The sequence below is a fragment of the Equus quagga genome, chromosome 11 (genome assembly GCF_021613505.1).
Source record: "Equus quagga isolate Etosha38 chromosome 11, UCLA_HA_Equagga_1.0, whole genome shotgun sequence".
Classification (NCBI taxonomy): Eukaryota; Metazoa; Chordata; class Mammalia; order Perissodactyla; family Equidae; genus Equus; species Equus quagga.
Genome location: NC_060277.1, coordinates 31,129,455 through 31,156,148, shown reverse-complemented (window position 1 = coordinate 31,156,148; position 26,694 = coordinate 31,129,455). Strand labels below are relative to the sequence as shown.

The window sequence follows — 26,694 nt, the reverse complement described above, 5'->3', positions numbered from 1 at the left end:
GTTAAAAGCGAAAGCGTAGAAAATGACTTATCAGCAAATGCACATACACAAATAATAAAAGCAAGGTAAGCGTGATTAATATTAGATACTGGATGTGTAGGTGAAAAGAATTAACTGGAATAAAAAGTTATTTTTATGTAATAAGACATACTTTCTATAAATAAAGGCAACTGTCATAAACTATTATAATATCCTTCGATTATGTTAAGTCAAACTATTAAAAATAAAAGATGAATTTTTAGAAAGACAATTGTATTATGGGAACTACCATGAATTGTCAGGGGGAAGATAAGTACAGCAGTTGTTTTGGAAAGCTATGAGGCAAGATGTACTAACAGTCTTAACTCATATTATTTGGGCTCAGTAATTCTAATTCTAGGAATCTATTTTTAAAATAATAAAACACATAAGCAAATATTTATAAATAGCTGTTTACTAAAGCCTTACTTATAGCAATGATGGTTAAATCATGCTATGTTCATTTTATATAATCATTACAATTATGAATTTGATCGAGGCTGGCCTGGTGGCGCAGCAGTTAAGTGGGCATGTTCTGCTTTGGCGGCCCAGGGTTTGCCAGTTCGAATCCTGGGTGTGGACATGGCACTGCTTGGCAAGACATGCTGTGGTAGGCGTCCCACATATAAAATAGAGGAAGATGGGCATGGATGTTAGCTCAAGGCCAGTCTTCCTCAGCTAAAAGAGGAGGATTGGTGGATGTTAGCTCAGGGCTAGTCTTCCTCAAAAAAAAAAAATTATGAATTTGATCAATTTTTGATGCCAGGAGAAAAAGCTCATAATAGTGTACAAATAGTATATATTTGATAATTGATATAATAACTATAGCTTTCTTATAAACACATTATCTTGACTTTTTCATTTAATCCTCATAATAGCTCTATGTGACTCTGGATTCAAAGTTTAAATTGATGTTCTCTTTTATATGTTTTGCGTATTTTATAATTCAACAACTATAAATATGCATTCTTTTTATGACAAGAAGAGCAAATTTATTTTAAGAACCATTGAGAACATTGAATAAGATAAAAAGGCATAATGCCATAATTTTCTATAGTTCTTTATGGTTTTTAAAGTACTTTCACATTACTTACTTAATTTGATCCGTATAATTAGGGTGATTTTATAATTTATTATCCAAACCATGACATTTTTAATTGTACAAGAGGGTGCTATTAATATTTATACCAGGAAGACAACTGTAAACTTGAAGTGTCCAAATAAACCAAGATCTAGACCCACTCTACTAGAAACGTCTCTGTGAGGTCAGCGGTGCTTCGATACCTTGATTCCATTTTAGAACTTACAAAAGTACTTAAAGACTTGATTAAATCATATAATCAAAGAATAGTGGTTCTGAAAATAGATTAGAAGTAAAAAGATTGTCTTGACTTAGTCCATGGTTCTTTTGATTAAAACAAAGCCAAAATTAAAAAAAAAAAGACTCTGGTGACAATTTCCTCAATTAGAAAGTTTTGAATAGTACACTCCCAAGAGGTTTAAAATCTAGGAATCACACAATGTTTTATTTGATTACAATTCAATGCCACTGAAATTTTTGAAACTTTGTAATATTCTGCTAAGAAACCTGAGATTTACAAAATAGGATACCTAATATATGTGATTACAGGAAATTATAGATTCATATACTATGAGCCAGAACCCTTCCATCCAAGTCATACAAGAAAAGCAACTGACAGAGAATGAATCTAGATAAACATGTTTAGATGAATGAACATCTAGCTAAATTATTTTTTATAAAAGTAATTATGGAGGACAATGGTAAGTGAAATGGCTAATAGTGATTTGATTAGAAAGTTGAAAAATTTACTGAGCAAGCTTGAGAGTTCATGATCAAGCATTAGGCAGACAACAGTGGGCAAATGATGTTTGCCAAGGCTTTGGCTGGTAGAATTACATGTCTGAAAAATCCAGCTATTTAGCCAATGGTGAAAAAAGAGAGGAAAGAAAATCTAAGGGAACAAATGCGTAATAGGTATTAATTATAGACCAGGGGCAGTCACTGCAAAATATGACCTGCAGATGTTTTATTTAGCCAACAGAGCGGTTTTTTAATGCTTTTGAATTTGAAACACTTTAGGCAGGTCAGCAGGCATTCCAGGTTTGCATCCCCTCTGTCCTTCTCCACCCGGGTCCCCAGCAGGGTCTCTACTAGCTCTGGAGAGACCTAACTGGGCACTTGTAAAAAGCTCCTTTTTGGGAACATGCAGCCCAAGGCACACAACTCTGTGAACAGAGCAGAGTTGGGATTGTGGCTCCTACTTACTACTCTGCCATGAGATTTTGTGAGATTTAAAAACTGCACACCCTTGCCTGGGAAATTCTTACTACTGTCGTATGACCTACCATTTTGCATGTTGATGTTACCTACCTGGTCCCCAAATGTCTTGCATTATTGACCCTGAATTACAATTAGACGTCTTTATGACATTATGGTATCATAATCTAAACTAAAGAAATTTAATTGGCCAGTAGATAATTTACTTTGGAAACGATGCTGAATCAATATTTTCTTTCTTTCTTTTTGAGGAAGATTAGCCCTGCGCTAACATCTGCCACCAATCCTCCTCTTTTTGCTGAGGAAGATTGGCCCTGAGCTAACATCTGTGCCTTTCTTCCTCTGTTTTATGTGGGACACCCACCACAGCACAGCTTGACAAGTCGTGCATAGGTCTGCACCCGGGATCCGAACTAGAGAACCCTGGGCTGCCGAAGCAGAATGTGCGAACTTAACCACTGGGCCACTGGGCTGGCCCGCCTGAATCAATATTTTCTTTCTCACTGTATTATTTGACTTTTTCCTTTATTGATACAAACATCAGAAATATTTAGTTTTTAATGGCAAGAGGAAAATTAACTTCATGTGAAAAATATAGCCAGAGGTTTTTTTTAGACATCACTAAAAAAAAGTGAATATTGAGTACCTATTATAGTTATATATATTCTTGAAAAAATACATTAGGGTTTACACTTATATCCAACTATTAGAATGACATATCTATTCTTCTTATGAATAACAAAAGTCACTGTTTCTACTTTTGTGTTTCTTTATTTAAAGGAAAATGGATATCTTAAGAGGTTGCTAGGAAAGTTATGCAAATGAAAAAAGGTAGTAAAAAGAGTAAATATGCTGGAATATAAGGAAAATAAAAGTATCATAATATTTAATTTCCATGAGATTATGCTGATGAGACCCTTATTAGCATATTAGGTAGACCAGGGCAAATATTACCTGCTAAATCAATGCCACTTTAAAAATAATTTAATTTAGAGGCCAGCCTGGTGGCGCAGCAGTTAAGTTTGCACGTTCTGCTTCAGTGGCCCGGGGTTTGGCGGTTCGGATCCCAGGTGTGGACAGGGCACTGCTTGGCAAGCCATGCCGTGGCAGGCGTCCCACATATAAAGTAAAGGAAGATGGGCGCAGATGTTAGCTCAGGGCTAATCTTCCTCAAAAAAAAATTAATTTATATACAAAGTTTTATTTTAAATATAAATTGATAATTGGTAGTTTTTCTTTCCTTTGAGGAAAATAAGTTGGGCAATTGGCTAGGAGGGTAAGGAAAACTTATTTCACCATCGATAACTTCCAGCTTTGAGAGAGTGGGGAAAAGAACTACTGACTTAGCATCTCCTTTTACCTCTGTTCCCCTTTGGCGGTGACCATTGTTATATGACAGTGCAATGGTGCAGGTGCATGTAACCCACTCGATCTGTGAAGTTAGTGGCATCCTGTGCTTATATGTGTCTCCCAGAGGCATCTGTGTGTCATCCCGCAGGCTGCGTTCAGTGGATATAAAATGTCTGCACGCTGCGAGTATATGGCCTACTCTATCAGAGGATATTAGTTAAATTAAAGCACATGTTAAATAGAATATAGGTGCAAGTATTGAAATGAGTTATCCAGATGAGATTGTGCTGTAATCTCCTTTACTCAGAGTGTTTTAAAACCTGCAAAGGTATATTTTAAAAGCTCCCAAGGTAATTCGAGATATGAGTTTTCCCTACTCGAGGTTATGCAGAATACCAATCAATGGCCTTGTTAAGCCTGCCTTTACCTGTTAATTTATCCTGGATCCCCAGGTTTTGCTCTGTCTCTTAGCTTTGCCCATATAACATGGCATGTTATCTTTATAATGAGAGGATGAGATAGATCCATTAGAGTAAGAGACATGTGCTATTAATGAGTTTCCAGCCAGCTATCAAGGTATCATCAAATGTGGTTTATCTTGGTGAATGAAAGTTTGAATAGAGAATTAAGCTCCCACACTGACTGTTGAAGTGCAGTGGATCATTTTGTTATTTAATGTCACACTTCACTGGCCACACTTCACAGAGCAGTGAATCATGCTTAAAACAAGCAGCCTTTACTTTAACGACAGCAGATGATGCAGCAGAGGTGAATAATAAGTGTTAGCAGTCTTAACTTTCTCTTGCAATTCTCTCTCCCAGGTGCCTGATGGGCAATTTACAAAGTACATATGCTCTTTTATAGATTGGAACTTGGGATCCGGCCAGTGGCCTGAATATGACAGAAAGTCAAAAGGGAAAGCCAGCCAACATCACAGATTCCTTATCCAATCGTTCTTTGATTGTTACCACCATTTTGGTAGGTATTTGTTTTTCCGTTCTTTTTGGATAACTGTAGAAATAAAGACGGAAGTGGTTGGGGAAGGACATTATAATTGAAGCAGTAATGAACAGAATGTAATGCATTTTACAGTTACTTAGCAATTACTGTCTAACAGACGAGTCAATGTTAATTTAGTCACAGTTTTATTCTGTTAGTCTTCAATGATGGAAATTGTATTAATGTTTGGGCTGCTTATGTTGACTAATAATACAGCTTCATATATTACTGAAAATCTTTACAATTTCTGCAAAACTAGTTGCTATTGAAGAATTGTCGATGTTTAAGATTTGAAAAATGCGTGAACATGCAGCTGTATAAATATAGTTATGTGACGAGCCTCATGTGAACTTTGCTTCCTCTTTTGTCTCCTGAAAATATATTCCAGAGGGCATGCCATTCATTTTTCTGGATTTTTTTCTATTATAATTCTATTTTAACCTTGCTTTCAATTTAATTGTTTTCATCATGGAGAATCACTTTTACTTTACTAATCTCCCTAATGAAATCAAATGACAAGTGCTTTTTTAAGCCAGAAATATTTTCACGCCAACAGAATTAAATTAATACTGATAAGCTAGATATTTTTACCCCTCTTGTAATTATATATTTTAATTAGATCACACAGTAATGTTCACTTATGCCTACTATGCCTTTTGCAAATAGGAATTTTAATTTTAGTATAAGCAAGGAACTCATATTATTTAGTTGGTACTTTCTACCTATAGAATAAGCTTATCAATGGTAGTTCTTATGTCTCCCCGGATAGTCAATAAAAATGTAAGGTTAATGTCCAGAACAAACCACCACACAGTTTCAGCATTTATGTAATTTCTACATTTGATCTATGGTGGCAAATCAAGCTGGGAGGAATTCATAATCTTGTCCTTTTAGTAACAGCAATGGATGTCAGATCTCTAGGCATGTCAAAATAAAATAACTTTGGTTACAGACTCTTGATAGTGAAGCAAAGCTGGTAATCATGAAATGATGGTGATGAAAGCTCATGAAGTCTTTTAAACACTCCCTTACTAAGAACCCCAGTGAATACTTGGTTCCTTATCCATCATATTCAAACTTTCTAGGTCCTTTTTAACTTAATTTTATATCTCCCTCTCTTTTCAAAGATAACTGTCATACTCACCAATCCACCATCCCTGGTCTTCAGATGGAACATTCTCACAGGATGCTAGTGCATCCTTTTTCTGCTGGTTTGTCCTGGATTTCATTACTGCCTGCTAGGACTATTACAGTAGCCACGTAACTGTCCCTCATACCAACAGCGTTCCTGTTTGCAGTGCACCCAACCCTCCACTGTAAAGATCTACTTCTGTGATTTTCCTGCTTTCTTGCTTACAAATCTTTAGTGAATCCTTACGGACCTTTAAAAAGGCCCCCAAATTTTGACCCTGATGTTCAAAGCCTTCTACAGTCTTGTCTTCTCCTACCTTTCTATCTTTATTTCCCATTATTACTCCCTTTCCAGAACCCTGTGTTTTAATTGAACTGGAATAAGCAGTTACCCTATTATTGTGATTATGTCAACCCTGTTCCCTTTGTCTGCACCATGTTTCTCTCCATTTCTGAGATATTATAGTACCCGTCAGTACTTTATATTATTTAGAATTAATATTATACTGTCCTTTACTTCACATGTGCAGTATTTCTCCCAAAATCACTGAACATTTCTTGGAGGAACAAGATCTGACTATGTCTCCTGTTTTTACACCATGTGTGCCTCTACAATGCCCGCAGAGTAGAGAGTGCTGTGCAGGGGACATCTGTAGTCTTCAGCAATTGGCCGCCATACTTCTTTCTGTGTTCTCCTTGATCCAGCCAAACTCCCAAACGCATCACTTATTTTAGGCTCTAAATCTTTGCTCAGTTCTTTATGTTCCCCTGTGAAAAATCCTCTTCATCCTTCCAGACCTATCTCAAAAGACACCCACTCCATGACATGGTCTGATCTCTCCATGTTGTGTGTACGTGTGTCTGTGAGCGTGCGTGGGTGTGGGGTGTACAGTTTATGTGTCATAATACTCTATTGTGGCACTTACCATGCATTGCTTTTATAGTTTAGAAAATTTGTGTATATCTGTGACTCCATTTAACATGAATCTGTTCAAGGCCAATGATCAAATTTTATACTTTTTTGATCTCTCAATGTCAGAGAAAAGTGTCTTAGGCATGGCAAGCACTCAACAAATATTTGTTAAATTAAATTAAATAAATGGTATTTAATTAAATGGAAAATTGGAGGTAGTATGCACCTTTCAAATGACTATGTTTAAATATTTTTCAAGTGTGCAGGTTATTGCAAACTTCTTGTTCAAACAAAGTGGGTGATTAAGACTACCCATATCATTTCTCAGTCTTCTTAATTACTCAGGGTTGTTTTTTCCAAAGTTTTTTTTTTTTTTTGAGGAAGGCTAGCCCTGAGCTAACTGCTGCCCATCCTCCTCTTTTTTCTGAGGAAGACTGGCCCTGAGCTAACATCCATGCCCATCTTCCTCTACTTTATATGTGGGACGCCTACCACAGCATGGCGTTTGCCAAGTGGTGCCATGTCCACAACTGGGATGCGAACTGGCAAACCCCGGGCCGCTGAGAAGCAGAACATGCGAACTTAACTGCTATGCCACCAGGCCAGCCCCTCTGCGTTGTTTTATAAAAAATATCTGATGTTTTTCTCAATAATAAACAATTTTGTATCTATAGATAAACATGTAGTATTTAATCTTAACATCTTATCAGAGCCAATCATAAAGCTTTTAAAAACGTACTGCTATACAAAATTAATTCCATACCTTTGAAACAGTATTTTTGAGCTTTGGACCTTGGACATCTTCATCTTTTTAAGTTCCCCAGATCTTTCTGATCTATAATGATGATTGAGAACTACTTCTCAGATCATTGCTCTATATAACTTAGGTGTAAGGTCAACTGTGGAACATACTCAAAGCTCACATTTTAATAAATAGTTTACTTTATATTCTAGAGTATGTCACTCTACTGGTTTCTAAGAGATACTGATATTTATTAAAAGGAAAGGCACTTTGTTTTTATATCACTTAGTTAAAAAAATTATTTTTCTGAGTACTCTGATCACAAAGTACCCCCAATCAAGAAAAGAACAGATTTGAAGAGATAATTTACCTTATCTATGGAAGTCTTATGCTTGATGTAATTTATTGGTGTTTAAGTCATATTTCATAAGGCAGTTATGATCATTTGATTTATGTTATGATTATTTTGTCCTTTTCTCTCTTGGAAAATGTCAGAGGAGATTCTGGCTGTGATGTGAATAATGACATCTCCACAAAGAGAAATTCGCTTCTTCTTGTTCAGCATTTTTATTATGTGTCTTAAAAAACACTAGTGAGGTTTTCTAGAATTCACTTGATTATGCTAATCATAATCAGGTCCATTTCTCTTGAATTTTATGTATTCATTTATTTTTATTCATTTATTTTTTTATTTAACAAATATGTACTGAATAATGGTGAAATTGTACTAAAAGCTGTATTTGATGAATACAATAGACATGGTCTCCTGCCCTCATGAAGCTCAGAAAATGGTAAGGATTCATATAGAGGATTACACACGCACTCACACACACACACTGCACCTTGTGATTAGGATATAAGAAAAAGATAAATGGTTGATATCTTTTACAGGTTGATCCTGAGTTATACTGGAGGTCAAGAGTGGAAGGATTAGTCCGATTAGGCCTCACTGCAGAGGAATAGCCAGATGAGACCTGAAGTTTGAGAAGGAATTAGCAAGCTAAAGAAAGGGGAAAGGAGAATTCTTGGCAGAGAGAACAGCATATGCAAGGGCCCTGAAGCAGGAAAGATCTTGGAAAATTTGCAAAATTGAAAGAAGACTATGATGGTGGCTGGTGCTTTGGTTTGCTTCTCAGCTTCATCACATATGATTATATGAAGACGGTTCATTACAAAAAATGCTAGGACATTTTTTGCATGTCTACTATGTGCTAGACATTGTTCAAAGCATTACTCATGGATTTACTCATTTAATTGTCATAATAACCTTTCGAGATAGATACTATTATTAATTCTATTTTACAGGTGAGGAAACTGGGTGTCCAAATTTCCTAAGTAACCTACTCGTGATCACAGAGCTAAAAGTAGAGTATCAGAGTTTCAACCAATCTCTGTAGCCAACTTGAACAACTGATACTATACAACGAGAGCTCCACTGGCTCATTATGGAAAAGTCTAACAACTATAGTTTGTGACCAAAATAGTATCCTGTTTGAGAATTGTTTACCTAAAACAATGTGTCTCATCCAGAAAACCCACATATGCCATGATGAGTGTGTCCCCAGACGTCTAGACATTCCCGTCAACAGAGGCCAAGATTCAGCCTACTCTTGCCTGGATGTCTTGAGCCTCTTGTTTCTCTCCTCTCTTCATTTAGCACTCAGTTTTCTTTCAGCTTCTTTAATCCATAATCTCAGATTTTCCTGGGCAATCAAAATAGCATTGGGGCTTCTCTCATTCTCTGTTTAGAATTGAGATTAAGCATCTTGTTTACAAATGTCTTTTACTCCCCATCAACAACACAACCTATGCCCAATGCACTACCTGAGTGCAGCGTATGGTTATATCATAGGATGGATTCATTTTAGAAAGCCTTAAACAATTTTTTAAATGTTTAGATTCTTTTTAGTTTTGATTTAAGATTTATGGTATCATGCAATTTGGAAATTTACGTAATTTCACCTGAAGCTCTAGACCCAAAACTCAGTTCTGCTGATGCCGTCTCCTTAACATTTCTCATGTTACCTCTCTGGTCTTTGAATTTCAAGTTCAATTGTTATTAAAATTCCCTTGCTTCTTGTGTTTATCATTATTAATGGAACTAAAAATAGCAACTTTAGAATCATGTTTTCATTTATGATGATTTTGCTTATTACATAAAAATTCCTAATTGCCAAAAATACTAATTCGAATGAGATGTAGAAGAATAACGTGTGCTGTATCTTCAGTTTATACCTTCATCCTGTTGTCCTTACTGCTGTGGATTCACTAACTAGAGGCAGGATCAAGTGACCGAATACTTGAGTTCGTATGGGAATTGCTTATTTTCCCTCTGTGTTCTTGGTTTTCAATAGATTTTTTTCAGGCCTGTCTAAGTGTGTTGAGTGCTTCCCACTGTGCTGCTTCTGTATAATAATTGATTTTTGTCTATCAAAAGATTACTAGCACTTAAAGGCCAACTACGTGTTCTTTCTCTTGGCAACTAATACCATTTTAGTGTGCAAATGGCTATGAATTTGTTTACTTTTTCACAAAAGGCACTCTTAAGGAGGTTCTTTCTTCCCCATTGCTCAATGAATTTAACAAATGTGGTTGCATCTGCAACTTAGTCTTATTTTTTAATTTTTCTAGCACTTCCCAGAAGGTTACATATTGCACTATTGAGTTTACTTGCTTAGGCTTGTAAAGCTTTATTGTCGCAGCTCACAGATTTAGAAGGCTTATCTGGGAGCAAAGTCTCAAGGACAATGGAAAGAATCACAGTACAAAAGGGAAGACTGACTGAATCGTCCTCTAAATCGTTCTGAAGCTTCTCTCAATATATCAACAAAAGCAGATTTCTAGGGGTTCAAATCTGCCACTGCAATAAGTTTTCCTCTGATTCTTCTCTTTCCATTGTCACAGAAGGACTGTCAAACTCAGAGTTCTTCTTAGAGAGTTGTTAGCATTTGGGCTTGGAAAACCAGACTCTGCAGCTTCACAAAGAAAAAAAGACTTTCATTCTTAGTAACCCGTACATCATTTCTAAGCAGTTTTGAACATGTATTCTGGAAATATTAAGATCAAAACCCCTTAAGGAAGATATAGTAGACAGACATGTATAAGTACTACTTGAGTTTTAACATGTGAAATGAAAGTGCCTCATTCAAATTCACTCTCCCTGTACCCCATTCCTGCAACCAGCTTGTTCAAAGGCAACCACACCTTTTCTCACCATATTTTTCTTCTGTTTCAGGGATCATACTGGCACTACACTTCTCCCTTTCATTCTTGCTCTAATAGCTCAATCTATTGTATTTCAAATAACTTCCCATATTCTCTCAGACTTCCAGATTCGGCGAGATAAAATAAAACTATTGGTGGTGGGACCACAGAAAAAGAAAGCATGAGTTTTAATGTGAAATTAGGCATAATTTAAAAAAAATCTCTGCTTCTCAATCATTAAAAGTTTTATGAGTGACCAGACTCATTGTTACCACATAAACACACATACAGACACACACACACACACATACACATCCCTGCTTCTTTCATCCTTCTTTATTAAATCTACTTTAAAAGTGCTACCATAATAAAGATTCTTAAGTATTTTAATTTTGTTGTTATATTCTTTTTTATTGTCAACATTACTGTCAATACTCTAATCTTGTTGAAGATTATTTTATTGTGAGCAATATATTGTTTGGTATAGCAGAGTGAATAGAGAAATCTGAATTTTTGGTTCAGCTCAACCACAGCAACCTCCATGGAAATGCAATATTTTTGCTTTACCCTTCTCATTTTTAAAGATATCACAATAGAATCAGTGTAAAATTATACAATCCAAATGTCAGCTATGACCTTGATCTGAGATTCACATGTAAATTTGCAGCTACTTATAGGACATATATCCACCTGCATGTCCAGTATCAAACTCGGCATGCATCAAACCTCCTTCTTCAATTCAGCTTTTACCATAGCTCTTTCTCCTGTGTTTCCAAACTTTGTGCTTCCAGTACTTTTCGCTCAAGCTAGAGGTTTGTTTTTTTTCTTAAATACCTCAGTCTCTTTACACCCCATGTTCACAATTCAGGTACCTAAAAGTAAAAAAGGGTGGATTATTCTAAGAGAGTTTAACAAAGAAGTGAGTCAAGGGACATTTTGAACAAGTGAGATATGGTTTGTTCATGGGTACTACTGAATGGGGGATTTATAGAGTCTGATTTGAGAGACATAGTACCAAGAGGAAAGAAGAAAGAGATGGCAGCATTGAAAAATCAGATATGAGATTTCTCGGAGATGGATTCGATGTGGTGCAAAAACATTGGAGAAATGTGGATGAGGACGTCAAGGTTAAAAGCCTAGGAGGCAGAGGCGTTAGCATCGACCCAGAACACAATAGGGATGTTGGGAAGGGAGATAACGAGCCCTATTTAGTCATGTATGAATGGAGATGTTGGCAATAACTTTTGTGTAGTCAAATCTTGATTATTCATGTAAGAGGATAATAAATTAGATTCAGAGATGAAATGCAGTTTAGAGATTAGCTAATAGGTGCAGTCTCCTTTCCCATCAAACCTTTTACTGGAAGAGCAGTAAAATGGAACATTTGATTGATTTGAGCTTCAGCTTTTTTTTTTTTTTTTTGCCTCTTTTTCTCTTTCACTTGTGAATTAAGCTAATGAAATATTTAATGGCCAAAATACGAATACCAGTAGAAAGATAGTAACAACCAAGCCCTCCAATCTAAACTGATAATTCAGCCAAGTGGAGGAATTTAATAGCTTACCAGTTTTTACTAAAATATGAATTCTTTTTTTCACACAAGCACAATGATAATCTCTAAGCCATATGCTCCTTTAAACCCTTATTGCTCTGACGTCAGTAAGTCTCTTTCTTGAAATGCTGATGAACAACACAGCTAGCAATACTCTAGCCCTTTTTTCTTGAAAGTTAATTTCAATTACTCAATCGTTATTTCTATACGAGTCACTACGATTTCAGGTGATTAAATATTACATTGCAAGGAGTAAGAAGCTCTCCTCACCTTCCCAAATTCCAGCAGATTTCCTGTAGATATAGAGTAAAAGCAAAAACTCTTTTTAGAATGAAAATTACAACCAATAAAGACTCAGATTTTTGTACATTATGTAAATTCTCTGAAGTTATTCTTCTGAAAGGAGGTAAACAGGTTGTAGCAACTAAGAATATGATGATTGTGTCTGCAGTGGTATACTAAAGGATTTCTGTGTGTGTGAAAGTCAGTCATCAAAAAGAATGCCTTGGCTTAATAGACTTGCAGCACAAAATAGAGAAAAAGAAAAGAAACTTTGTAGATTGCCTCAGATTAAATTTTGAACAATAAAACCGGAAATGGTAAATAATCATCATGGTTTATTAAAGTTATTAAGGTAAAATATTGCTCTACAGGCTTGCTATGCTATTTTGTTGTTGTTTTAAAACATAAGCCCCCAGATCACGATTGTTATTCATTTTCTATCCAGAAAGTTCATGTGAAAGTGCATTTTGTAATAACATCTTGAATATTGAAATGGAGTTTGTTTTCCAGGCAAGAGAACAATATATGAGCCCTCTCTCTCATCGCTGGTTTTTGATCCTTACAAACCAGTCATCCTTAGTATTGCTTTTTCTTGAAAACATTAAGGTGTCATGATGGTAGCTGCTTTCACTTTTTCCTCCTGTTATCTTCACTTCCAATTTTGATAACCTGTAATGCACCATAGGCTTCTGACATGAATGCTAATTAGGTATGGCAGAATTCAGACTAAGAGCCAGGGTGAATAGAAGGAAATTGAAAGACCGGGACTCAGACAATGGCAGGGACTCTCTTAGCTCTACAGCTGTAAAAACACAGCAGTTGGAATGGCAGAGACTGAGAAAGGAAATGAAATAATACTATCTGGTCAATGGAGAGAGAACAGTCAACCGTATTATTATTATTTGTGCTTATCTACTGCTTATTGTTCCTGTTGGTCATTTCTTCTGACTGTGAATTGGAAAATTTATTTGGCCTGTCCAGTTAAGTTTTTATGTAATTTTTTAGCAACATTTAAGGTACTATGAATCATTAAAATGTAATTGCAATACTAGTAGTTAAGCTTATTGTTAACTAATTCCCTTAAATATATGATCGTTTTCCATTTTTAAGATCAAAGTTTACTACATACATTTATGAAACTTCCTTAATTTAGCTAGGAAAAAAATAGCAAGACTATTTTAGAATGACTAAAATGTGGTTGAGACCAATGGTGATATTTATTAAAAGAAGTGAAATTACAAACTTGAAATTGTCTGTATGCCTTGGATAGTATAAGACGTTATAAAACCAAATAGTTAATAATCTTTACAAATGTTAATGATACTAGATTCTCATTAAATCTCATCAGATTTAAATATACCATTTTAAATTAATGCAAACAAATACCTTATAAATGAATCATTCATGTATAATGTAACAATCATTAATTCTGAATTTCTTTTGGAAGAATTTATAAAACATGATCAACTAAATTAGCACTTAAACATATATTTTTTCATAATATTGATAAATACAAAATACATTTTTTAATCATCTTCCAGTTATGAGATTCACAATTTCTTTCATACTCATTAACCAAAAGTTGGTTAATTAAGAATAAAGCTCTAAAAATATCTATTATTTCTCACCATCATAATAAATATTTTCATGAAATTTTCTTAAGCAAAAATAGTATGTATTTTTGAAGCAATTTAAGACAAGCATAAGAACAATCAACAATTTCTGGAGAAAAAAATGCAAACTGTCTAAAAGTTAGGACGTGGAAATATTGGTTCTTCATTCTGCGTGAAGATGTTTGACCATGGATTGGCTCGCTTCGTAGATGGACTGGTGCCCCTATGCCAGCTGTCAAGCAGGAGACAAGGGCTGGACCGTGACTTTAGAGAAGCTTCTTATGATGTTCCAAGTCAGAGTTAAAGAAAAACAAGCTGAAGGAACAAAACGTAAAATGTCCCTTCATTGAGCCTGGTTTTCTGTTTAAACTTCCCTCTGTTTTACATCTTTAATCTACTGTTGCAGTCCTGCTCCTTTTTATTAATTTGGGTATTGGTTTTATAGTGCAAATAATTAGAATTGTCTGAAAATCTGTGATCAAAGTACTCACTAGATGTCCATAACAGGAGCTATCCTCATTAACACTGTAAAAGATAGGCTTCCTCTTCACTTTCCAATAAAATTCTTAATGAAGACTCAGGAAAAAACAACACAAAAATGATGAAAACATAGTGATATTATAAGCTAAAGTTAAGAGGAGACTATGTACCAGTATTTCAGTAGAATGTCCATCAAATAGAGCTTGTGGGGACAGATTGCTGATTATCTTCTAAAATAACCCTACTTATGAGTCCAAACAATGTGATTTTATGTTTTTATGCCATAATTATAGGAAAATATTTTATTTTTGAGCGCTTCCCTTACTTCTTACCTTGAATCACTTTATGGAAATATTCCTATATTTAAGAGATCTACAATTAACTGTTTTTAGTTGTTTAGACATTTAATCATGCATCGTATATGTAGCTATAATTTCATCTCTACCTTTACTAATTTTTAATTGCTTTTATCTGTTTTATTCTTATTTGTATTTGGTGAGCACTTCATTGAGCCTGTTTTCCTTCTTTTAATGGTATTTTATTTTTTGATTATTAACTTTGACAATAGATTCATTCTCAAGAAGACTTTCCATTTCTAGTTTTCCAATTAATTATTTTTCAAGAATGGACACTGAATTTTATTGAATACATTGGTCATCTATAGAGATTATCATTAATTTTTCTAGTTGTACTTATTGTTCTGATGAATCTATTAATCAATTTTGAAATAGTAAAAGTAATTATATTCCAGAGATAAACTATTATTGGTTGTGGTTGAAAAATATTTCAGTAGACTGCTATGTTTTGTTTTCTATATTGTTTTTAGGTACATTTGGTAGCGACTATTCCTTAGTTATGGTGTTTAACTATTTTGTTAGCTTTTTATGTCAGTGTTATCCTAACTTCATTTAAAAAGATGGAAACTGATTCCACAGCACTTGCTATCCTCTAAACCTATGTATCATGAGGTTATTTGTTTTTATTAGATTAAAAATAAAAACTCTACAGTATTTAGATGTTTTCTGGAAAGATTTCTTTAATAACTATTGTGATTTCTTTTATGGTTATTGACTTATGAATTTTATTACTTCTTTTTTGAGTCAATTTTATATTGTGCTTTGATGAATATCAAGGTATTCAATTTTTTTTTTTTTTAAAGATTGGCACCTGAGCTAACAACTGTTGCCAATCTTCTTTATTTTTTTCTGCTTTTTCTCCCCAAATCCTCCAAGTACACAGTTGTATATTTTAGTTTCGGGTCCTTCTAGTTGTGTTATGTGCGACACTGCCTCAGCATGGCCTAATGAGCAGTGCCATGTCCGCGCCCAGGATCCTAACTGGAGAAACCCTGGGCCGCTAAAGTGGAGCGCAAGAACTTAACCACTTGGCCATGGGGCCAGCCCCCAAGGTATTCAAATTTGTTAACATAGATTTTCATATAAAGTCATATAAATTTTATCATTTCTATCGAGTCCCTTTCTCATATAAAATTTGTTAAAAAATTTTTTTCTTAAATTTGGTTAGTTAAGAAATCTTATTTTATTGTTGTTGTTTTTACTAAAAGACATGTTTATAATTTAGCCATTTTCTTCTTTCCTATTTTCTACTTCACTTATTTTTCTTCTATTTCCTTATTCTTTTCTTCTCAGTTTTCTTACATTTTTGGTTGTCCATTTTCTAGCTTCTTATATTTAAGCACTCCATTTATTTATTTTTTTAAAATTATTTAATGACAAATTCATATAAGGCTGAATTTTTCTCTGAAAACTGCTTTGAAGATACTTTTAAAATAAAAATGGTGTAGCTTAGTAGTTAGCGGAGTGCTTTGGAGTCAAGCAGAACCTTCATCTCTCAAACAATGCCTGGCTTTGAAATTCAGATAATAGTTATTAGATACTGTATTTAAATAATATGCTTACTGAAAATTCTTTTTAAAGTCTACACTTTTCTTTAACTATATTGAAAGAAATTTAACCTTAACTTAGCTATTGAATTTAGTGTTTAGGGTCTTTTTAAATGTCAACTTCCCATTCTTAAGCCCTTTACTTAACTGGTACCAATAAGAACTTTGTCTCTTTTTATCTGATGAATGTATGCTTGCTAATTTTCATCCTGTTCATAAATTTTATCACAAAATGGCTAGAATATAAATTTCTTAAGTATTTCAGTATTTTTCCTTGAAAACACTTGATATTTTTTCATTGGTATAATTTTCACTCTTTTCTGGTTCCCCAGTTTTATTTTCTACTACTTATAGCTTTAAAGATAATTTCTTCCTTTATCTTTGCAATTTATTTTTTATATATTTATTTTGGCCAGGCCAGGTCTAGGTAAGGTTTTTTTTTTTTTTTTTTTCAATCCAATTGCCAGCTTTCTATGAAAGTATCAATTCATCCTCAAATATTCTTACCAAGATTTAAAAAATTTTCTCTCAATATAGGGACAGGTACCAGGTTAGCTATGAGTTCCTTTCATGTCTTTGGAATACTCACATCCTGAAGGCTGTGCTCTCCTGCTGCATCCTGGTCTCCTTTCTCTATAGGCCTCTGACTCAGCTGTCATCCTGGGCTTCCCTTCACCATCATCCTCGGGATTCTATTTGTCTTTCTCCTTTCCTGGAGCCCTATTTCCTACATCCTATGATTTCATTTTTCCTGAATTATTCTCTCATTTTGTTAGAGTACAGGCTGTAATAGCATCCTGAGAAAGGTCACATGAGAGGTAAAAATTTTCTACCCTTTATATCTGAAAACATTGCCTCCTGTCTATAGAATTATCAATTGAATTCTTTGGAAGGCATTGCTCCATTTGTCCTCTCTTCCTGTGGCAGTTGTTCAGATGTACATGGTCATTGTGATTCCTAATCGTTTGTATGTGGCCTATATTTTTTCTTCCTACGGACAGTTTTAAGATCATCTCTTTATTCCTGAAGCGTGAGATTTTCACTAATGATATGCCCTGGTGTGTGGAACATTTAAAACCTCATTATGTTGAACATTCTCTAGAGTCTAGATCTGTGCTGTCTAATAGAGTAGCCCGTAGCCACACGTGACTATTTGAAATCTAGCTAGATTGAATAACAATGTACTGTAAGTACAAAATAAACACTGGCTTTCAACAACTTGATCTAAAAAATAATGTAATATATCTCAATTTTATATTGGTTATATGTTGAATGATATTTTGGATATATTAGGTTAAAATATGCTATTAAAATTAACTTTACCTGTTACTTTAACTTTTTCTTTTTAAATGTGGCTACTAGAAGATTTTAAATAACATATGTGACTCTTAACTGTGGCTGGCATTATATTTCTATTCGACAGCACTGGTCCAGAATCTTGCTGGGATCGTTCAATCTGGAAATGCATGTTTTTCAGTTTTAAGATATTTTCTTAATATTATTTATTTGATAATTTCCTCTGCCTTTTTCTCATTGTCTCTTTCCCTCTGGATGTCTGGTAACTGATTTGTTAGACTTCCTAGCATTATGTAAAATTAGACAGTTTTTGTTTTTTTGTTTATTTTAAATATTGATGCCCAGGTCCCATACACAGACATTCTAATTTAATTGATGAGACCCTGGTAGTAGTATTGTTTGAAATCTCCCCAAATTACTCTAATGATCCTCTAATTTTCTCATGTATTTTCATCTTGTTTCATTTTTATTCTATTTTCTGAAAAAGTTCCTCAACTTTGTCTTCCAGCCCATCGATTGCTTTTCTTCTTTTTATTTTTAAGACTTTATTTTTTTAGAATGGTTTTAGATTCACAGCAAAATTGAGGGTAAGGTACAGAAGTTTCCCATATACCATCTACTGCCCACACATGCATAGTCTTCTCTCATTATTGACCTCTCCTACCAAGTGGTACATTTGTTACAATTGATGAGCTTACATTGGCACATAATCACCCAAAGTCCATAGTTTGCATCAAGGTTCACTCTTGGTAGACGTTCTTGGGTTTGGACAAATGTATAATGACATGTATCCATCGTTATGGTATCATATAGAGTGTTTTCTGTACCCTGTTGCCCCCCCTACCCCGGTCTTCCCTGAATCCTTGGCAACCACTGATCTGTTTACTGTCTCTATAGTTTTGCCTTTTCCAGAATGTCATGTAGTTGGAATCACACATTTCAGATTGGCTTCTTTCAGTTAGTAATACACATTTAAGCTTTCTCCATACCGTTTCATGACTTGGTAGCTCATTTCTTTTTAGTATGCTTTATTTATTTTTAATTCTGTTATATTTTTAACTTCCAAAAGCTTTTACAAGTTCTGGATTTTTTTAAGTAGCATTGATTCATTATAGTTTGGTTTTTGTTTTCACCTGTTCTTTATATTGTTTCTATCTCATTTGTGTTTTTTTTCCATTTTGTTTCTGCCTAGCTGTTAGAGGCTCCACTCAAGTTTTCTCAAATGTCCATTCATACTTTGGTGTAAGGCACTATAAAAGAGAGTGGGAGCTCTATGGACATGAGGAGAATTAACTGACAGGTGAACTGAACAGTGAAGCGTTTGGGGAGGGATAAGGTTTCCATCTGTAGCGTCTAACAAATACATACATACATATATATATATATATATATATTCTGAGTGGTGTAATTTATGAAAGAAATCCTTCAGCCTGGGTAACACCATCTATCTGCTAGTGTTATCAGTTGAGAAGGGAAAACAGGATGAAGAACTTACTTTTGACTGATGCAAACTTTAATTTAGTCCTCTAGATTTTAGCATGGTACTTAATCTCTGAATCCAGAGCCCATTGGACCCAATTTCTCCTTTAGTTTTCTGTCAGGGTCAGGGCAAGGAAGGATGGGTAGTTTCCCAGAGGCCTGTTGGAGAATTTACCTGGTTTTCTAATTGATACAGAGTATGGACCTCTGAGCAAGGACTTAGGAAAAGAACAAAATATTTTTTCAACTGTGTCCAGGAGATCAAGGCTTCTTGGTTTCCTGTGGCCTTACATTTACTGTCAATTCTTTCAAAATTATAGTTAAATGCCCTCATCATTTGCCTTACAACTCTGTATATTTTCAAGAACCTGTTTAAAAAGTCATGAATTTCAGCTAGATGAGTAGGGCAACTTGACCAGCCTGCCCTGCCCATGCCAACACACTAGTGAAAAGATGGGACAGTGGTGCCACCTACACCTCAACAAGAAAATAGACTGAATTTTGGATCTACGGTTTTCCACTCCAAGAGTCCATGCTTCTTTTTAAACAGAATTCATCACCAATAGCCAGCCTTTTCTTTTCACTCTGCTTATACAACTTATTTCTTAAGAAGAGTCTAGAGCATGCATTATCTCAAGTAGAATGAAGCCCTTTTTGATGACATGTTCATGCTCTTGCCCCAGTGTTTTTCTACATGGCCTACAATCTACCAATTATTTTTCACACGTGATTTTCCGTACATATCTGAAGTCCATGCCCACACTTTTAGCAAGACTCTGTTACTCTTACTTTTCACTGTTGTGAGCTTTTCTATTTGCCCATAGCCTCAGAACTACTTGGGTAAGGAGTTAAGAGAGGGGATGCCAGTCCCTGCTTTTCACAAATCCTTGAGCTATATTTGGTTTGGGAGTAGGAATCTGTTAGGTGAAGAAGGAATACAAGATATGTCAGACAGTAGGAAAAGTATATTTGAAGACACAGCTAAGTGAAAGAGTTTAGAGTATATGAATAACTCTGGGTAATTCGCTATAGATGGAGCACAGAGAATGTGGGAGAGAAATGATAGATGAGGGTGAGCAAGCTGGCAACAGCAGAGAAAAGGCCTTTGTAGGTCTCATGAAGGAATTTAGATTTTATGCTATCCATAATGAGGCAATTTTGCAGGATTTTAAGTCTATGAACAATATGATCAAGTTGGAATTTTTAAGATCCCTCTTAGTATTGGAGATGAAATTGCATGTAGTTCATGAGACAGGATTTGATGAGACCAGCCAAGAGAAGATTGCAAGAGTGAGAGCTGATAAGATTCAAACTATGGTGGTATCTAAAGGGTTGGGAGAAGGAAATGAGATTCAAAGATATATAGGGTGGAGAATGGGGAATGTTAGTAACAGTTTGCAACCTGGCATTTAAGGAGAGGTTAGAGATTAAGAAGACATTTATTTTTCTGGTAAACATGGCTGGAAACAGAATTGATGTAAAAAAGCAGAATTGGGGTAATACAAAATGAATTTAATTTTAAATATATTGCATTTAATTTTACTACTGTATGTTTATTTGATTGGCAGTTATACATGTAGTTCCACAGCTGAAGAGAATGGTTTGGGCTGGAGATGATATTTGGAGTTATCAAAATTGTTGGTAGTTGGCATCATGAATGTTGGTGATATCGTTCACTTAGCAAGCTTGTGTGTGTTTTCGTAAATCTACACCACTGAACATTGCTTTCCTTTCCTCACACTTCTGTTGATTCTGTCCTAAAATCTGCTGTATTCTGTTTGGCTTGACAAGTGATTATGAATTCAGGGCTTCCCAGGAAGATAAAGAGTCTGTGTTATAAAAAAAAGAAAATACTGTTTTTTGAATCAGGCTGAAAAGTCCCTTACCCATATTGGGAAATAGTGGCTGTCAGATGACAATCATGGGACTTTCAAGACCAGTAAGTCCTGAAATATGTCAGGTATGTCCAATCTAACTTACCTTTTTGGTCAATATCTGATTCTCAGGTCCTGATCTCTGTGTTTTCAATCACAACTTGATTACTTGACATTGACTCCTAATTGCTTCTCTTTGTTCGAGATTTAACTGGTACTCTTAATGACAGTCTATATCCGGACTTCCACCACAGTGACTCAAAAAGAAAGATACAGACCTCTTCCCCTGGCAGAAAACATACATATTTTGCTTTACTGGCATCACTAAAGAGAGTGCTTTTTGCCTAGAAATCCAGAACAACAGATGAGCCCCCAAGTCCTTATCCACTTATCAGTCAATGTATTTTATTAGGTGTGCTCCTCATAAGGCATTTGTGTTGTTAATTTATGTCATCAGCTTATGTCATTAATCAGACACCCAAACATATTAACGTGAATCCTATAAGTTTCGTGTACTGAGCTCTTGTATCTTTAGTTCTACATAGTAATTGATTTAAAAAAAAATACATGAATTTGTTTTCACTGCCTTGTTTGATTAAACCCATATTAGTCAAACAAACAAACAAAATATCATTCACCACTTCATCTGAGAACTAATAAAAAAGAAATGCCTTTCACACATAGCTGTTTGGAAAATATTTCATATTATATGGAGAATATTTTATACTGCATTCAAATGCAATTAGAGCCAAAGGCTATAAAATATTTTTTCATGTATGTGACAGGTTGTGTTTTTAAAAAGAAAATCTAGGGGCCAGCCAGTGGCATAGTGTTTGAGGTTGTGTGCTCCACTTCAGTGGCCCGGGGTTTGTGGACCTACACACTGCTCATCAAGCCATGCTGTGGTAGCATCCCACATACAAAATATAGGAAGATTGGCACAGATTTTAGCTCAGGGCCAATCTATCTCACCAAAAAAAGTCTAAGTTTATATTTCCTCTTTTCAACTTTTAAATTTGCAATTGTTGGCAAATATGCTATTCTCTGACCTTGAAATCAAGACACAACTTACATAATACAGCATGTATTTTCTGTGCCCTATAGCAATAGGGTTCCATGTTTGTTTGGTTACATCAGAATGTCACAGGTGCTCCACAGTTCCGACAGATATATGATACAGGCACGCCCTACAACTACTCTGTGGTTAAAAAGATTTTAGAAAATAAGGAGTTAAGACAAATTCATTAGATTTCTCTATCACCAAGTCTTTAATAAGTTCATATGTATTTGGATATCTCCAAAGGATGCAGTTATGCAGAATTTCCAAATATTTTTCATTGCAAGATGTTTTCTTGAAAATAAAACTTGTGGGATAATTTTCCAGAAGACTACACTATGGACTATTCTAGGTTACCCCATAACAACTTTGATGCCCTCATTGATGTTTATGATGGAATCTACTTACCTATGCAAATCCTTGATCTGCAGAAGAGCAGATCTTTTTTTCTACAATTAGTTGATACTTGGTGTCTGAATTTAACACATAACTGAGAAAGGGCTTTTCTGCAGGTTGAAGGGACAAGAGGGATTCAGAAAATCTAGGTTCAAATCCTGAGTCTGCCACTTAGTGGATGATTTACCTTGGGAAAGTTACCATAACTTTATAATGAGAATAATAATAATGTGCAAATTGAAGTTTGTATTAGAGATAAGAATTTTGAAAATATATAGCATAGTTCTCAGCACAAATTATCAGTAAGTGATCATTTTTAATGGGTGCAAAGTAATTTAAAAATTAAAAAGTAATGAATGGTGCTAATATTTACTGTCTTCCCCCAAGGCTTTCTAACATGTTTATGAACATCTTGTTCTTTCGAACCATCATTCCTCTTCCTCAGGCCATGTGCAAGTAAGATTTTTCTCCATAGATTTTCTCACTTACATTTCTCCTGCCTGAACAACTCCTACTTCTTCCCATTTATCTAATTTGTACTCATTCTACGATCCATTTTTCTGATGGCCTTTTCTCTAGGATGATTTATCTAACTACCTTGGGACATTAAATTCCTTTAGCTGGCACCCAATCATCCTTTTATCTATACAATTTGTTCCTTAGGCACTTACAAGAAAATTTGTATTATTAGTTTACATTTTTCTGTGCAAGTTTCCTATTTTCAACTAAATTTAAATATGCTTAAGAGAAGCAGCTCTGTCCTAAAGCAGGGTATTTTCTTTTAAGTGATAGGTACTCAATTAACATTTGTTGATTTTATTGATTACAAAGGACAGCAGGTGAAAGTTAAACTCACCATTCAATATGTAAAAAAGAACTTTCAGCAGACACGCGCTGTAAGCACTAGTGATCAACGATGGATAATCTTCATTGCACAAGAACTTTTGAGTATGACTGTTTTGCATGCATATTCAGGAACATTGAAGGGGTTGTCAGTATCTGATCTGATTTTGGGTGAGATGAGGGTAGAAAGCCAGTTAATACTCAGTTCTTTATTCTAATCCATTTTTCAATCAGCATACTTCCACCCTTTTTGGAGAAACATAAGTAGAGCTAGAGGATGGCTAATGTTGTGTCTTTCTTTCCAAGACCAAAGAGCCTCCAAACTCAATTTGTTGTACTATATTGTAAGAAACAGAATGCTAATGATTGAAAACTCCACTTCGCAATCATTTGACAAATCATGTCTTCCCCCTTCAGGTTTGCTTCTTCTCTCTCAAACATACATTCACGTTTATCCAAAGTCAAAACAGTGAGAAAATACCTAAAGGGAGAATATCGGAGAAAAAATTCTCAACCTCATTTCCTACATCAAAATTGGTTTTAGGTAGATGCTTAAAAATAATCTTAGGCAAGAGAATGCTATTCTAAGCAGGGTATGAATTCAAGCACTGATAATCAACAATGATTACATCCAGATCGTTTTTCAGAATTTTATAGGAATAAAGTTTATTTCCTAACTTAGGTCCTCATGATGTTATGTCCCCCTGTCTTTCTTGCTCCGCACTCTCTTTTCACTGAAATCATGCAGTGCTGTTCGTTCCTATCAGCATCCACAGGAATCATTTTCTCTCTCCAAAATATTTCCATCTAGGCACTTTTTTTAACTCAGCAGTTCTCATTCCTGACTGAACATAGGACCAGCCACATAATTTACACCCCAGTGCAAAAAGAAAATGAAGATGTCTTGCTAAAAAAACTGTTAAGAATTTCCAAAGCACACCAGCAGAGCATTAAACTTAGCGAGTTCCCTTCTAACTCTTGGGCCCTGTCACACACTCAAGAAACTGGCCCAACTGCACATTGTAATCACCTGGAAAGTTTTTAAAAGCAGTGATGACAGGGTAGCACCCTAGATGAATTAGATTAGAATCTCTGGGAGTGGAGCCCAGGCATTAGTATTGTAATTTTAATGTAAAATATTTAATTTAATTTTAATGTACAGCCAGGTCTGAGAACTGAGAATTGAATGAACTGAGAATTCAAATACTATTTCCTTGTGACTCTGCATCGTACTTCTCTGTTTACTTTCTGTCTCTCACTAGACTGTAACGCTCCTTAAGAGTGCATACCATGTCTTCCTAGTCTTCTCATCTTCATGACATAGAACAGTGCCTGGAACGTTATGAACATCTATTAAATGGCTGTTGAATGAACAGATAGACAAATATTAATGACCTGTTTTTCCATTTTATAGAGAATAATCAAGGGAAAAGAAAGTAAAGTCAGATTTATTGGATGATCATTTAAAAGTGAAAAGAGGAAGCATGCTCTTCGAAGATAACAGAATAAAGTTAAACAGGAGATTTGAGAAAATATATCTAAATATTAATTTTCTTATTGAACAACGTGATTGACCCATACGATATCCCCCGTAATCCTGTACTTAGAGGGAAAATTGTTTAATCTATACCTTTACTCATTAAATTTTTAGTGTTGAGAAAAACCAAGAACAAGGAAAAGAGATGGGAGAATTTTTACATAGAATTAAGGAAAAATAATCACTCCCTAGATACATCTATCACACTTGAGTAATGGAGAATAAGTTTGTTATGGATGTCTCCTTCTGGATGTGCTGTACAGCTTGTGAATGGGAATAAAGTTGAGAAGTAATGGTATTATTAGCAGTGCTTTGGAATAGAATAAATCTAATTGTTCATAAGCACTAGTAAAGTACAGTTCTAAGCATTTGCTAGTTTTAAATTGCCCGTATTTTAACATAGCATACAATGATCCCCATTATACTTTTATGCTCGATGCTTACACTCATTATGAGAATATTACATATATATATGTATGCATTTATATATATATAAATAACTTGTAATTATATTGTGTAAAGAGTATATCATAGAAATCTGAGGAGACAAGACATATTTTAGTCATTATTCTTGATGCGGTGTTTGGTAAACTGAGGCCAGAGGGCTGATCACGTATTTTTGTTTGTTTTATTAAAGTAAAATTCTCATAATATAAAATCCACCATTTTAACAATTTTAAAGTGTTCAAATCAGTGGCTTTTAGTACATTCACAATGTTGTGCAATCATCACCGTGAACTAGTTCCACATCCTTTTCATCATCCCAAAAGGAAAGTCTGCAACCATCAAGCATTCATTTCCTACTCCTCCCTAGGGCTGGCCCCTGGCAACCACTGATGCGCTTTCTGTCTCTCTGGTTTGTCCTCTACATATTTAAAATAAATAGAATCATATATGACCTTTTGTGCTTGACTTCTTTCACTTGGCCTGATATTTTCAAGGTTCACTCATGTTGTAGCATGTAGCGTGTATCAGTCTTTCATTCTTTTTTATCACTGAATAATATTCCATTGTACGTATATATATCATTCTGTTTATCCATTCATTTATTGATGGAATTTTGGTTCTTTCCAAATTTTGACTATTGTGAATAATTCTACTATATTTGTGTGCAAATTTTTGTGTAAGCACTTTTTTTTAAACTTTTTGGGTATACAAGTAGGATTAGAATTGCTGAATCATATGGTAATTCTCCAGTTAACTTTTTGATATGCTGCCAAATTGTTTTCCATAGCAGCTGCACAATTTTACATTCCCATAGCAATATATGAAGGTTCTATTTTCTCTATATCCTCACCAATGCTTGTTATTTTCCTTTTCTTTTTTTTTTTTTTTTAATTATAACCGTCCTAAAAGGTATAAAGTGGTTTTCTCATTGTGGTTTTTATTTGCATTTTCCTAATGACTAATGATGTTGAGCGTCTTCTCCTATGCTTGTTGGCCATTTGTATATCTACTTTGGAGAAATATCTATTCAAGTACTTTGCCTATTTTTGAACTGCATTGTTTGTTTTCTTTTTTGTTAAGTTGTAAGAGTTGTTCATTTGTTCTGGATGGTAGAATCCTACCAGCTGCATGATTCACAGTATTTTCCCCCATTATTTGGGTTGTTTTTTCATTTTATTGATAGTGTCCTTTGATGCAAAAAAGTTTTTAATTACGATGAACTTAAATATATCTATATTTTGCTTTTGTTGCTTGCCCTTTTTTTGTCCTATTGAACTTA

The 26,694-nt window shown here is 34.8% G+C and overlaps 1 protein-coding gene across 2 annotated transcripts in view; it reads left to right on the top strand.

The window, feature by feature from the left end:
• GRIK2 (glutamate ionotropic receptor kainate type subunit 2) overlaps positions 1-26,694 on the top strand; it is a 610,822-nt gene that overhangs the window by 376,586 nt on the left and 207,542 nt on the right. For both annotated transcript variants that reach the window (XM_046676126.1, XM_046676127.1), the window contains exon 9: positions 4,532-4,645. In XM_046676126.1, coding sequence (XP_046532082.1) covers positions 4,532-4,645 — 114 coding nt within the window. The remainder of the gene's footprint in view (positions 1-4,531; positions 4,646-26,694) is intronic.